The 14416-nt window shown below is 49.0% G+C and overlaps 1 protein-coding gene across 23 annotated transcripts in view; it reads right to left on the bottom strand.

Annotated features, from left to right (window-relative positions):
* Nucleotides 1-14416, bottom strand: part of Tenm2 (teneurin transmembrane protein 2) — a 1177215-nt gene that overhangs the window by 134674 nt on the left and 1028125 nt on the right. For all 23 annotated transcript variants that reach the window (XM_074057721.1, XM_074057728.1, XM_074057729.1 and 20 more), the window contains one exon: nt 11125-11226. In XM_074057721.1, coding sequence (XP_073913822.1) covers nt 11125-11226 — 102 coding nt within the window. The remainder of the gene's footprint in view (nt 1-11124; nt 11227-14416) is intronic.

Raw genomic sequence — 14416 nt, 5'->3', positions numbered from 1 at the left:
ACAAAACGACAAGGCTGCCAGGGCTGAGGGGGATGGGCTCTTAGGCAGTTGGCAGGAGTGAATGTTGGAACTCTCAGGGAGATGGGTTGTCATTTTATGGACACGTTGCCCAGCTGAGGTGCCAGTTGACCTTGGTGCCTCAGTTTCCCCTTCCTATTAAGTGAGCAGAGCAATAAAGGGCTAACCGCTCTTGTGTGTGGGAAGAGTGAGGAAGGACAGCGGAGCTAGGTGTAATTATGAAAGTAGAATCACAAAGATCACCAGCCATTTCCGATGGTGGCAGTCACCTCCGACCTGTGCTGCCCTCACTCTCAGCCCTGAAGACTCAGACACTGGAGTCTGTGTCAGGCAGGGCGGGATCCGGCAGGACCCCTGTGAAGCTCAGACACCAGAGGATGCCTGTGGCGGACAGGGGACAGAGTCTCTGGCACTGAGGTCTGAGTTCCAGTTCACCAACATCCTCATTCCAGCTCTGTCAAACAGCATATTAATAAGCAAGACAGCGATTCGGGAAAGAATTTCCAGAAGGACAAAAAACTCATCAGGTGTGTCAAGTCGCTGACATCCAGGAGCCATGTGGGGAAAGAGGCACACGCTGACTTAAGCAGGAAGTATGGATGCTTTAATTAATCCGGGGTGAATTTAATTGCTTTAGTTAAGTGGAAATCGGGTTAAAAATGATGCAGGGCATGCTGGGGTGTGTTAAAAACATGACATATGAGTTGGATGAATCGATAAATTAAAAGTGCACAGATGTTTTAATTAAACCCAGGGAAGTTAACGAAGATCACAAGAGACTTTTAAGCCTATGATTAATTCAATTCATTTAAAATACCTGTAGAGATGTGTAGACGCCTCCATTTTGAGAGTTATAAAAGTTCTTAATCGATAAGTACTTAAGCTGTTCTTTAAACAAAGTCTAAGTTGTGTGTGTGTATGTGTGACAAATGCATTAATCACACAACGCATATTTAAATTCTGTGGCAAACGCAGCACAAGTCCAAACTGTTACTTTCCATTTCTGTCTGGTTCAAGCATGAAGACAAATTTGCAAATTGAAATGTCTCATTGTCCCCAAGCCTGGAAGTGTCCTGAAGGCACACCAGGTGGTCTTTGTCACTACTGTGTCCTCTGCAGGTAGGAAAGGACTGGGCTTGGTGGAGGCTGAGGAGTTAGCACCAGCTCCTTTTTGTTTGCCTTTGTTTTTGCCAGTTGTGTGGTGATGGTCACCTCTGTTGCTTTCTGCTTAAAGAGGGACAAAGGACTCTGGATGTCCACTGTACTTAGGCTTGAGGGGAGGAATGAAGTGTGATTGAGGCTCTCAAAGAACTTGACGTAGTACCTAGCACGTGGGAAGAAATCACAGATAGGATTTTATTATCACTATTTTCATCAGGAGAAAATTGTTCCAACTGGTCACATTGTAAAGAGACCACCCACCTGATATCCTTTCTGAAGACTGGTTTGTCTCCCAAGATGGAAGGTCTTCCTACAGGCATGGGATGTCCCCAGATCTGTTTTACCTGCCAGCTCCCTGAGTAGGGCCGTACTGTCACTTATCTAGCACTTTAAGACGGGAGGAGAAGTTTTTTCAGTCTCAGAAGCAATGTAACTTGGGGGAAGGCCGAGGACTTCAATTCTGGGGACCGATTTCTGTCTGGTAATGCAACAAGCATGAGAAATCCTAAGCCACCATGTTTTGGAGGTGGCAGGCATGGCATTGAAAGTGGCTACCAAGTAACCTGCACTGTCACTCTCTGCCCCCTGCACCCCTTTCAGCAAGCAAGGGGGAACAGAGGGTGAAAGGGGACATTGCTGCCTTGGGTCACAGTTCTCTTTGGGCAGTCCATCGGAGTTCAAGGTCAGTGTTACCTGAACTCTAACTTGACTTGCACCAGGGTTGTCTGGGGGCTCCTGTTAGAATTCAGATTCCGACTCAGAAGGATCAAGTGCACATCTAATGAGCTCCGGAGGCCCCAGACCCAACAAATCAGAAAGGTCAGATGAAGCCCAGCAGTTGGTCTGTTCAAGAAGGTTCTAGCAAGTGTCCAAATGTGGGTGGTGGCACTAACTCAGGTTGAAGAGTGAAGTTCTGACGCCAGACCTGGGCAGGTGGCTTCCCCTCCCTGGGATTTAGTTTTCTTAGAGTGGAATAAGAATGATAGTGTACGCCATGAAGATGGAGAGAAAATTCATGTAAAGACCTCTGGCCGGTGCCCGGCACACGGCTTCTCTTCCATGTGCTGGTGATTCTCCTTAACTGTTTTATACGAGTGACTTTGCCCAGTGTGGCTGCTTAGTCCCTTCTGCAGAATGTGTGTCAGGTGCACCTGCTTCCAGCCCCTCCTGCTGGGCCCAGCCGCTGAGGAATCCCTGCTTCTTTAGGCCTGGGCTGGGAGGAAGGAGAGGTGGGATACGACCAGTGAAGTGCAATGGGTTGGGGTTGCAACTACATCCCAGGCCCATCTGCAGTCATGGAGACTACGTTGGGTGGTTAGGGGATGGGGAGAGAAGGAGGCAGGTGTGAAAGATGGGTGTGAAGGAGCTAGGATGTGGTCCAGGAAGGGGAAGTGGGACCCGAGCACCCTCCATGGAGAGAGGAGGCCCCTCAGGGAAAGGGACTTCTTTGCCCAGGAAGCTCTGAGGGAGGTGTTCCTGGATTAGTGGGGGATCCCCCACTGTTATGGAGGGGACTGGGGTTTTGGCATTCTTCTGTCAGTGGAGACACAGGAAAGCCGACAATGAGGCAGAGCCAAAGGGGAGGAGCACACTGCCTTAACTGTTGGCAGGGCTTATTGTTGGGGGCTTAGAGAGTGGTCACTGCCCTCAATTTTGGGGGTCTTCCTGACGAGTCTGTCTCCTGTGGCCATTGGGGTCAAATGCTGCAGAGTCAGGGAAAAATGACCTTAGACTCTGACCCAGCCATGTGACCTGACGTGAAGTCTTCGTTTTTGCTAGTGTAGAATAGGGACAAAGATAATGAAGTCACAGCCTTGCTGTGAAGCTCAACACTAGTTTTTTTTTCTGCAGTACTGGGTTTTGAACTCAGGGCCTACAACCTGAGCCCCTCCACCAGCCCTTTTCTGTGAAGGGGGTTTTTGAGAGAACACCTGGATATTGTGAACTAAATGGCATTTCTTTCCTGCAAACACCTTTCCCTTCCTTCTTTTCGAAGTCTTCCTTCTCTTTCCACATGTCGTCCCTTGGTTGAAATCTGTGCTGAAGGTGCTGGTTTATCACTGCACGGTTATTTGAGCCTTGTTTGCCAGCACTTGCTTTGCTTCTTGCAACATTCTCCGGCAAGGTTTTAATGTTGTCAGCCCTGTCCCTTAAATTTAAGTCATGATGCATTTAGCAAGCATTGTCCTGGGTACCAAACTAGGGTGAGGGAAGGACAAGGTGGATGGTGAACAGCTTGTGATCAGCAGGAGGAAGTGACGTCGCTCGCTAGGATGCAGCGCGGCAGGAGGTGGGGCCCCCAGTCAGGTCCTGAGTGACTGCAGAGCTGTTCCTGGCAGGCGGTAACCTGCGAGCTTGACCTTCAGTGATGACCAGAAGTTTGACAGGGAAGGCTGGGATTGAGGACCATTTCCAGCTGGGGAGACAGCCTGAGCACAGAGGAAGAGGCAGTCCCCGTGCTATGAGGGATAGGTCCTTTAATGTGTGGTGCACAGGCTGTGGTAGGAGGTGACAGTGGCTCAGATCAGGCTTGTCAGAAGGACACATTCCTGAGTCACATGCCTGTCTATGATTCATAACTGGCCAGCACGGGGGAGAAACCTGGGATAGAATTTGAGACAATCTCCCCAGATCTATGTCTTTAAACCTTGAGGGAGCCATTGAAGCTGCTTGAGGAGGGTAGTGGCTCACAGGAAGAGCTCTGGGAGACCGTGGAGATGGTGAGGAAGAGGAGGAGGGTGGCAGGGGGAAGGAGGAGGAATTCCACCAGGAGAGGCCACTGGTCAGTGTGTGGGGGCAGTGGACGTGAGGACAGAGGGAAACAGGGATCAGCAGAGTTTGGAACACCAGGGTCAGAATCAGGTGGACTTTTTGTCAAACTGGGCTCTGTCTCTTCTGTTTAGCAAGCTTCTGTTCCCTCTCTTTAAAAACTTCTCTGGGCTTCCAGCCGGAATCCTAGAGTATAACTAGCACACAAACTGTGTAAACTCACACTGCCCTTACCTGGCACACCGTCTGAGGCCAGTCTCACAGCTGCTCTCCTGTGAAGAGCCCAGGTCAGACTGCTAGTATGAATCCTAGCTGCATGATTCTGGGCAAGTTACTTAACCTCTCTGTGCCCCTCATCGTCCTCACTTATGAGTGGGGAAGTCATCTATGAAACAGGGCTACTGGTGACTAAATGAGATAATTGTGTAGATGTTTCATGCAGTGGTCAGCACATGGTACGAAAATAACTGCCAGCAATAGTGATGGTGATGGTGATGGTGATGGTGGTGGTGATGATGGTGATGGTGATGGTAATGGCGGTGGTGGTGATGGTGGTGGTGATGGTGGTGATGGTGATGGTGATGGTGGTGGTGGTGATGGTGGTGGTGGTGGTGGTGGTGATGGTGATGATGGTGGTGATGATGATGGTAGTGATGGTGATGGTGATGGTGGTGATGGTGATGGTGATGGTGGTGGTGATGGTGGTGATGGTGAGTGTGGTGATGGTGATGGTGGTGATGGTGATGGTGGTGATGGTGATGGTGATGGTGGTGGTGGTGGTGGTGATGGTGGTAAGGGTGATGGTGGTGATGGTGATGGTGGTGGTGGTGATTGTGGTGATGGTATTGGTGGTGATGGTGGTGATGGTGATGGTGGTGAAGGTGATGGTGGTGATGATGGTGGTGATGGTGGTGATGGTGATGGTGATGGTGGTGATGGTGATGGTGATGGTGGTGGTGGTGGTGATGGTGGTGATGGTGAATGTGGTGATGGTGATGGTGGTGATGGTGATGGTGGTGATGGTGATGGTGGTGATGGTGATGGTGATGGTGGTGGTGGTGGTGGTGGTGGTGATGGTGGTAAGGGTGATGGTGGTGATGGTGATGGTGGTGGTGGTGATTGTGGTGATGGTATTGGTGGTGATGGTGGTGATGGTGATGGTGGTGAAGGTGATGGTGGTGATGATGGTGGTGGTGATGGTGGTGGTGGTGATGGTGATGGTGATGGTGGTGGTGATGGTGGTGATGGTGATGGTGGTGATGATGGTGTTGGTGATGGTGGTGGTGGTGATGGTGATGGTAGTGATGGTGATGGTGGTTGTGGTGGTGGTGGTGGGGGTGGTGATGGTGGTGATGCCAATTTGATTTTAGTGCTAGAATGTGGTGTGAAGGACCAGACAGCAGATACATTCTTCAGTTATGAGGACGAAGAAGACAAGATCCCTGTCCCCTTTTTGCAACACCCCACAAAGCTGAAGAGGAGCTGAAGCCACCCTGAGAGAGGAGACTTTGTGTTCCTGTGGCTGTGGCATTTCTGGGGCTCCAGTGACAGATGTCTGGCAGTGGGAGTTGTCATTCCTAACAGCTATTAAATTCCCATTACCTAACAGCTAAGACTCTGGGGTGTTGAGTTTCTGTGGCAGGTTGGGGCCTCCAGTTCAGCCCAAATAAGTCGTCTGAGAGCAAGTGTCAAAACAGAGGGATGGAAGCCCCAGCTCTCTTCTGAAATGCAAGGGTGCTTTTCAAACAAGCGCAGGAAGACAGTAAGTCAACAAAAGGCCTTTAAGTAAAGGTAAATAAACGGAAGGGGAATAGTAATTAAAACCCTGTAGCCCACAACAAATAGCATTAAACTAATGAGAAAGCTATGCAAAAGGCATAGTGATAACAAAGCCTGCAGAATAAACCTAAACAGTAAATGCAGTCACATGACGGCGAAAGGCAGACATTGCTGGGAAGGAAATGGCGTTTTCTTCAAGTCCTGCAGCAGAGCAGATCGCTTATGGTGTGCCACAATTAACGTTCTCTACTGAAATCACTCTCCCGTGTCTTTCTCCATGAGATTTTCTCTGTATTCCCTGATATTAATTGGATATTTTCCTAAATACACACTGTATTGTGAAATTTTTCAAAACTTTGGAGACTTTCAACTTTTCCTGATGTCTCAGTCTTCCCCAAGACAGACACGAGAACCTTGCTCAGGCAGCCAGGGGCACCTGTGTGACAAAGCTGGGCCCTATCATGAGTTCCCTGCCTTCCCTTCCCCAGATATGGCCTGGGGATATCCAAACTTCAGTGATGTGCCCTGACAACTTTTCCTGGGTGCCCCACCCTGAACCCCAAAGGCACCTGCCTGTGGGTTCTCCTCTCTGCTCCCCTCTGGTTGGTGGAGCCATTCTTTCATACAGACTCTGTATGGTGTGCCCCACTGCGTCACCCTCTCTGGGACCTGCTAGTATAACAAATCCCTTTAAAATTTCACCTGCCTCCTCTGGTGGGATTTCCAAGGCTGTGTTGAATGACCACTAAAAACCCTGAAAGATGCTCCCGTATACAACAATGCACTTCCATGCTTCATAAGTGTCTGGATCTCCTCCTCAGTAATGTCTAGAGCATCCAGCGTCTGCATCATAAGCACTTTCGCCTTGTATTTGCAATATGACACTTGCCTTCAACGTGCCTCCATCAGACCAGGAGCTCTGGGAAGCGGGGTCCACCACTCTCTTCCTGGCTCCTGTACTTCTGTCTCAGTGCAGAACTTGCCTCAGAGAAGGCATTTAATGAGCAGTTGATAAACGCACAAATAAGTTGTCTCCCCCAGCTGGCTGCGAGCACTGTGTTAGAACTAGTGTGTGTTCTTTCTTAGTGGGGGGCATTTCTCTTTGATCTCAGCATCTCCTGGGGCCCCAGGAGAGTGGGGGCTGCAGAATGAGTGCTGTGCAGATGCATGGTGACCGGCCCTCCTCTTGCTGTGATGTCTGATGCAGACTGGCAGGTTTGTAAGAAGACCAGGAGCCACTGCCTGCATGGCACATCTGAGGGCACGGGAGGTGCAGAGAGAGGTCAGGAGAGTAAACCTGCATTTCTGTTACTTGGACACACACCAGGCTGCTTGGTTGTGATAGGAAATGTGTGTGCTAATGAGACAAATTCTCCCCCTGGCAGGTGGGTCTGAGTCTGCAGACCACCTTCCCTAGTAGAATTCGGCATCCTGGGTCCAGCTGTCAGAGGAGGAGCAAGGTGACTGCTGATTGGTGATGAGGGAGGACCTTGCGCTCAGGATCCTCTGGAGGGCAACTGGGAGATGAGATGTACAATCATGGGTAACAGAAAAAGGAGGACCAGCTGTGGCTCCTTGCTGATGCTGCTAGTCTGGTTACCTCGTTCTCTCTGTTCCGGGTCACTCCCTGCTGCCACCAGAACTTTGTGGGTTCAGAATTTGTGAGTGGCGACTTGTCACAGCCACTAATGAACTGTGCAGGACCAATGGAGTTGGTCTTTCAGCCTCTTGGCATTGCGTGTAGGTGAAAATGAGGCACTTGCTTGTGAACGGGTGTGTGCACAAACACACACTTTAATTTTCTTCTTATTTAAACCGGAGCTCCATTGTTAATATGGTGCACTGATGAGGACATTGCACCTTTCTAAAATGCATAACCTAATCTAACCATGAGCAAATATCAGAGCAGTCCCAAAGGGGAGATGCCCTACAAAATTACCTGAGCAATACTCGGCAGCAAAGTCAAGGTCATGATAGACAAAGACTGAGCAGCTGTCCCAGGTGGGATGGACTGGAGAATCTAAAGTCTAGATGACGATAAGAAGTGGGGTCCTGGACCAGGAAGGAAGGGCAAGGGTGGAAAAAGTCTGTCCATCACCTAGAAGTAGCTCATGGGTGTTAACTTTCTGGTTTTAATAAGTGAATGATGGAAATTGAAAACATTGACCTTGCAGGAATCTAGGTGTACTTTGTACAGGAACTCTAGGTCATATTTTGGTAACTGTTCTTTGAATCTAATGTCATTTTAATATAAAAAGTTTTAAAAAATTGGAGTAGAGAATCTTAGTAAAGCTATGATTCTCACTGACAGAGTGGTTCAAAGAGCACATGCCTAGCAAGCATGAGGCCCTGAGTTCAAACTCCAGGGACACCAAAAAAAAAAAAAAAGTGAACAAAGCTGATTCTCTCTGGCAGAATGGCTCAAGTGGTACAGTGCTTGCTTAGCAAACCTGGAGTTCAAACCCCAATATCCACCCCCACCAAAAAGAAAAGCTATGATTCTCTGTCCCATAGTTGATAGGCAGACGAATGACAGTATTTAAGTATTTTGCACAAAGTCTAGTCTGAAGTGTTAAGTGTTGTTAATAACAAAGAGAGGTTTAGGCTTTCATGCATCAGAAGACAGTGCAGTTTGATGATTACATTTTCCCGAGAGAAGCTGGTGGAATCAGAGCCGTGGCCTCTCTCGCCTGCTGCTCTCTTGGACCCACGGGTATATACTTAGGGAACTCCCCAGTCAGGAGCCAGTGCCTATAAGGGTTCGGGCTCCATTCTCTCTACAAGTCAGGCTGGCTTGCTAGTGTTCACATCGACCTTGTTGACGTGATGTAGGCGAGTTAGAAGCTGCCATGGCTTGGAGATTCAATGATGAAAATACCAGTTTCTGGATATTGTAAAGGGGTGCTCACAGTTCCTGTTTATGGCAACCAATTCTAGTTTTCTGTATTGCAATTTTTGCTTTTTTTTTTTTTATGTACTGGGTTTGAACTCATGGCCTTGTGCTTGCTAGGCACTACCAACCCCCAATTTTTACTTTTGACACCGGTCCTTTTAAAAATAAACATAACTATGTAGATGTAATCAGTTGATTTAAAGAATAAGTTTGGGCTGGTGAAGTGGCTCAATAGGTAGAGCCTGGCAAAAGGCTCTGAGTTCAATCCCCAACATTGACAAAAAATAAACTAAGTTGATATCAGTACCGATGGCTCATAAATTTGGCAGAAGTGATCAATATGAAAGATCAAAGTCTGAGAAATAAGGGCTTAGAATAAGATGAAAGGTCACAGGGTGCACATTGAAGCGGCTTAAACTGTGGCCATTTCAAAAGCACGAATGGAGAGATACCGTTAGGGCAGGGACACGGGAGCTCCCTCTCCACACTCTTAAAACAGCTCTGTTCAGATTAGATGGGGGAACCAGGAGAAAGCAATTTCATCCTGTAAATGCTTCAATTTTGTCCACCGTATGCATCAACAGTTAAATTAAAATGTGCAACAAGTTCAAAGCCTGATTTCAGGAACAGTGACTGCACAGGGAGGAGAAGCTTCTTAACAGCCTCTCAATATTTGCCTCACTAGGATCAATTATATACCACGGCTAACACACACTTGGAGAGCGCCCAGCCACAGGACAGGTGCTGAATGCAAAACACACCCCCGCCCAGGGTCCTTTTAAGCCGCTGGGTGCACACTCCATTACAGATTCATAATGCACGATGGCCGCTTCTCTGAGGATGGGTTTAGAGTGACAAGTCCTTAAATGTCTGGGTGCTTGGGTCTGAAAGGCCAGGCACTGGCCTTTCACAGCTCACAGGCCATGCTTTGGACTGCTCAACCCATTTGAAGCCACCTGTAAAGGGATGGCTCTGTCCTTTCTCTCATTAATGCCTTCACTTCCAGGAAAATTAGATTAGACGAGAAAAGCCATTCAAATGAGACTGAAGTTTGCCTTCCCCTAAGCCTTTTCTAGGAAGAGCCCCTGACACAAAGCAGAGTGGCTCCCTTCTCCACCGTCAGGCCCCCATGATCGATCACCTTACTGAAGGGTCCCCGTGCTGCTGGACACGAGTGGGTTACACGGAGGCACAGCCGAGGGTTGTTGGATGGCTTCCTGTGTCTTATCCTCTGTGTCTGACAGGCTGGCCAAAGCTTTCTGTGTGCCGTGGGATATAGGAGTTGTCATTTAGGAAAGAGACTCAGGTGCGAGCTACCAAAGCCAGAGCTTAAAGGACAAAAAATCCCCTCATTCATTTAAGAAAGGGTTCACCAGGCTGGGAACCCCAAATCTCTGAAATACGGAAAATATTAGAGCTACTATTTTCTCCAGTAAGTGTGGCAAGGGTGGGAGTGGCATTATTTATGCATTTACAGAAGTGTTATGAATAATTAGTGCTCAAAGGGCACGGCAGGAGGGTCTCTGAATAAAGCATAAAATCATGAAAAGACGAGTTACACATGCAAAGGGAAATATAAATAAAGAAATAATGCGGCTACCCGCTTGATGTCTTAGGTGTGCACCTTACGCCATGTTTTGTGTGTATCTCACAGCGTCCTCACAACTACCGGCATTTCAGAGGAGGAAGCCCAGGTTCAGAAATCTGAGTGACTCAAGGTCACAGAGCTGGGACTGGAACCCAGGACTACCTGAATGGGATCCAGGGATCTCAACCCAACCATGGCAGTTTTTCAGTGTAGTAGGTGACACCTGGGATTTTACAAAAATGAAACAGAATAAAATAGAAACAAAACTTGGGACAAAAGCATCACTTTGTTTCAGTTTATATTTGCGTTCACCTGGACTTAGGCACCGCGTGTCTGTGTCTGGCATGGGCACCAAATGGCTATACCCTCTCAGAGTCGTTCAAGGTCACCCTGACAGTCTCCTGCAGGCTCAGTGTGCCTGGCGCTCCTACACTCCCTGTGCTTGAGAGTCATCTTCTTTCTCACGTTACCTCTCCCCAAGAGTTGCAGGGCCCCAGCCATTCTTTGCCAAGCAGTCTAGATAAATTAATAAAACCATTTAAAACCCATTCCACCCAGATAAATAGTGCTTCCGAGATCAAGCGTGCGGCAGGCCGGGATGGATGAAGTTTACTAACCCCGGGACGCTGTGACTTCCATCACACAGGAGTTAATGACTGCAAGACAGGAGGGGACGCAGCTCACTTCTGCTCTTACAGGAAGTCTGGCCGTCTCGTTTTTAGCAAATCTTTCGTCTAAGCATGGCTGGGTGCCCAGGAAAATGGCCTTGCTCCTCTAGGACATTGGCCAAGGTCACATATCAAAGCCCCAGTCTTCACCACGGGGGGACCGTCTCAGGAGGGCTGCTTGGGTGCCCTCCTCTCACCCTGAGCCTCCATCTGTTTTGCAGCCCTGGCAAGGAGGGGGTGACACGTACCTTTAGCACAGTCTGCGCCTAGGAACCCTGGGAAGCAGTGACACAGGCCGGACACACACTCGCCATTCCCGTGACAGTTCCGAGGACAGTCCTGCACCGAATCTGAAAAAGAGAGACACTGAGCCAGTGGTTCTCCTCTGGCTATGGGTGTACCCTTTAGTACCCAGTCACCCGCCATCTTTAAACACCAGTGGAGCAGTGCAGCTGCCCAAAAGACGCAGTGAGTGATGGGAGAGGGTAGTGGGGACGAGGACAGCATGGTCAGTGTGTGGAGGTGACCACCACGCTCCGGCAGCTTAACCCACACAGGGCCGTGGGGCTCCTCTGGTTACAGCATTTGCTTTCTTCAGAAGAAACTACCTGGATGGATTTAAAAACTACAGAAGGGCCCATGTTTGAGCCTTGCTGAGTTTTAAATACTAAGCGCTCCTGCTCCCCCCAACTCATTCCACTAATTTGAGATGTGGTCAAGGTTTTAGGCCCAGGAATGGAGGGTACCTCTTCAGACTAAGACCAGTTGCTCCTAGTCTCAGGTTTGCGAAGTTAAAAAATTCCTGCTCTGAAATTGTCATAATGGAAGAAAAATCCAGTGTGGTCCTGGGCTGCAGACGGTGTTTCACTCAGTGACGGTCCACTGCCTCTGTGATGTATTTCTTTTTTGGTGGTACTAGGGATTGAACTCAGTTCCTTGTGCTTGCTAGGCAAGTGCTCTGTCACATTAGCTATACCCCAGCCCTTTTCCTTTTTTTACTGTTTTTCAGTCAATGTCTCAAGCTTTTTCCCTAGCCTTGTCTTAGACTGTGATCCTCATATCTAGCCTCCTGAAAAACTGGGATTATAGACAGGTATCACCACATACAGCTTGCGTTTGAGATAGAGTCTCATTACTTTTGCCTAGGCTGTCCTCAAACTGAAATCCTCCTACTTCTGCCTCCTAAATAGCTGGTTTATAGGGGTGTACCACCACACCAGGCTTGTTTTTGAGATAGGGTCTCTCTAACTTTTGCCAGGCTGGCCTCAAACTGTGATCCTCCAGTCTCTGCCTTCTGGGTAGCTGGGATTACAGGTGTGTGCCATTGTGACCAGCCAGAATTTAACTGTCTGTGTGTATTCTCAAGTTGTCTCTCTCAAAGGAATATTTTGGAATTTTTTCTTATTGATTTGGGCCTAAACGAAAATAGACCTGATATTTTAAAGTCAGTGTTCTTTTATTTTTGACTTAAATGAGCACATAAAACACATTTAGACATTCAGGTTCCAAATCGCTAAGATGATAAAAAGAAAAATAAAAGCCATTAGGCCCAAAATGTGGCATTTGGGAGGGTTGGAGACAGTGCCTTGGCTGCTTGGTATGAAGGACTGTGACATCTAAATGTTCCTGACGCAGTGACCCAGCATGGTAAGGACTCACGTCCTTGCAGCCTAACGTCCGACTCACTGCAGTCTGCGCTGAGCAGTGCAGGTGCGACCTGGTGTGGCCAGGTGTGACCTGGCCATCATTCTGCAGCGCTCTTTCCCAGCTTTGCTCTCCTGGAGCCAGGCTGCACTTGTCTCTGGCACTCTGGGGAAAACAGAGTGCGTGCTTCCTTCAAAATCAGTGTGCTTGAACACGCCAGCGTGGGGCTCCTCAGAGCTGAGCTGGGGGCGTCCGAGCGCTCCCCGTGTGCCCCGTGTGTGCCTTGCTCAGAGAGAATCAGGTGCTTTCGTGGATCAAAGCTGGTGTTGGGGCAGCTGTCCTGGTCACCAGTGTCCCGAGAGGGGGGTCACTGGGCCTGGCAGCTATGGACGTCTTTCCACGGTAGTCTGTGCAGGCACAGACATGGCTCTCTGCAGAGCAAGGGCCGGTGTCTCGTGATCTGCTATAATGAAGATGGTGCCTCCCCGTGGAGGAAAGGGTCAGCGCCCTGACTCTCCATTACAAGGGACTCAGGATCAGGAAGCTACTTGTGCGGGGTCACCTGACCCTCTTCCTGTCACTCAGTGGGACTGGGACTTGGTACCTGACACAGGTGCTGTTATCCTGGCTGCTGCATTTGTCTGAGTAAAAAGCCCCTTGTCTCCGACTCAGGTGGCTCGTGTCTTCTGGTCACCCGTGGAAGGGTGGGTGGCTAATGTAGAAGCTCTCGGGCTTGCCACGGTGCTTGACAGGGGGCTGTGCATCAGCTGAGCACCTGCTGTATGCAAGGAAGTGGAGCTGCCTAGGTGGATAAGATGAACACTCCCTGTCCACACAGAACCGTGCACTGCCATAGAGACTGTAACCCCGCTCCCAATCAAACAAATGAAATAAGTGAACATTGTGGTAAACTGCTGGGTGTTGTGGCTTACGCTGACAATCCTCGTTACTCAGGAGGATCATGGTTCAAGGCCACCCTGGGCAAAAAAGTTTGAGAGACCCTAAATTGACCAATAAAGAGCTGGGCATGGTGACCCATGCTGTCACCCGAGCTGTATGGGAAGTGTAAGTAGGAGGGCATAAATGTGAGATGCTGTTCAAAAAATAACTAAGACAAATAGAGTGGTTCAAGAGGTAGAGGACCTGCCTAGCAAGTGCAAGGCCGTGAGTTCAAAACCAAGTACCACCAAAAAATTCGTGATGAGCGCTTTGAAGAAAATAGGGTACTGGAGTGGGGGAAACAGGAGGAAGCCAGTCAGGGAGGACGGTCAGGAAGGGTCTTTTTATTCTAAGTAGGTGACAGGGAAAGATGTCCCTGTGATGAATTGCGAGAAGGGTGTTCCAGGTAGAGGACTAGCTCAAGCAAAGCTAAGCTAGATGAGATGAGAAAGAAGTTTGCCGAATCCGACGTGGCTGGTGGGTAGTGAGCCAAGAGTAGAAAGACATGGGATGAGCTGGGGGAGATGTAGTTGGGGGCACAGATCATCCAGGCCCAGTAGTCCACGCACACAAAGTGGGTTTTATTCTGGGAACATAGGGGCATTTTATACCAAGCTGGCAGCTTTAGAAGACATTCCTATGGTGGCACAGGGGTTGCTTCCACTGAGCATGGCAATCTGGGGATATTTGGTAGAAAGGGACCTTTCTGCGCAATTGCTGCTGGTTCTCTAACCTTATATCCTCAGAGAGAAAGCCGTAAGGTCCAGGGGGCCCCTGGCCACCACGGTCCCGTGGAACAGGGAAGGCCTCAGCTGGACAGTTTATCTTTACGCCCCTGTTTAGAAGTCACTCAGTTCCTGGGTACCTTTCTGTCCTCCATCTGGCCATTATAGCCCTTCCTTGTTTCTCTGATTCCTGCAACTGTATCTCTCTTCCTCTGAGGAAGACACCAGATTT

The sequence above is a fragment of the Castor canadensis genome, chromosome 16, assembly GCF_047511655.1.
Source record: "Castor canadensis chromosome 16, mCasCan1.hap1v2, whole genome shotgun sequence".
Lineage (NCBI taxonomy): Eukaryota > Metazoa > Chordata > Mammalia > Rodentia > Castoridae > Castor > Castor canadensis.
The sequence above is the reverse complement of the archived record's forward strand: the minus strand, read 5'-3'. Positions and strand labels throughout refer to the sequence as shown.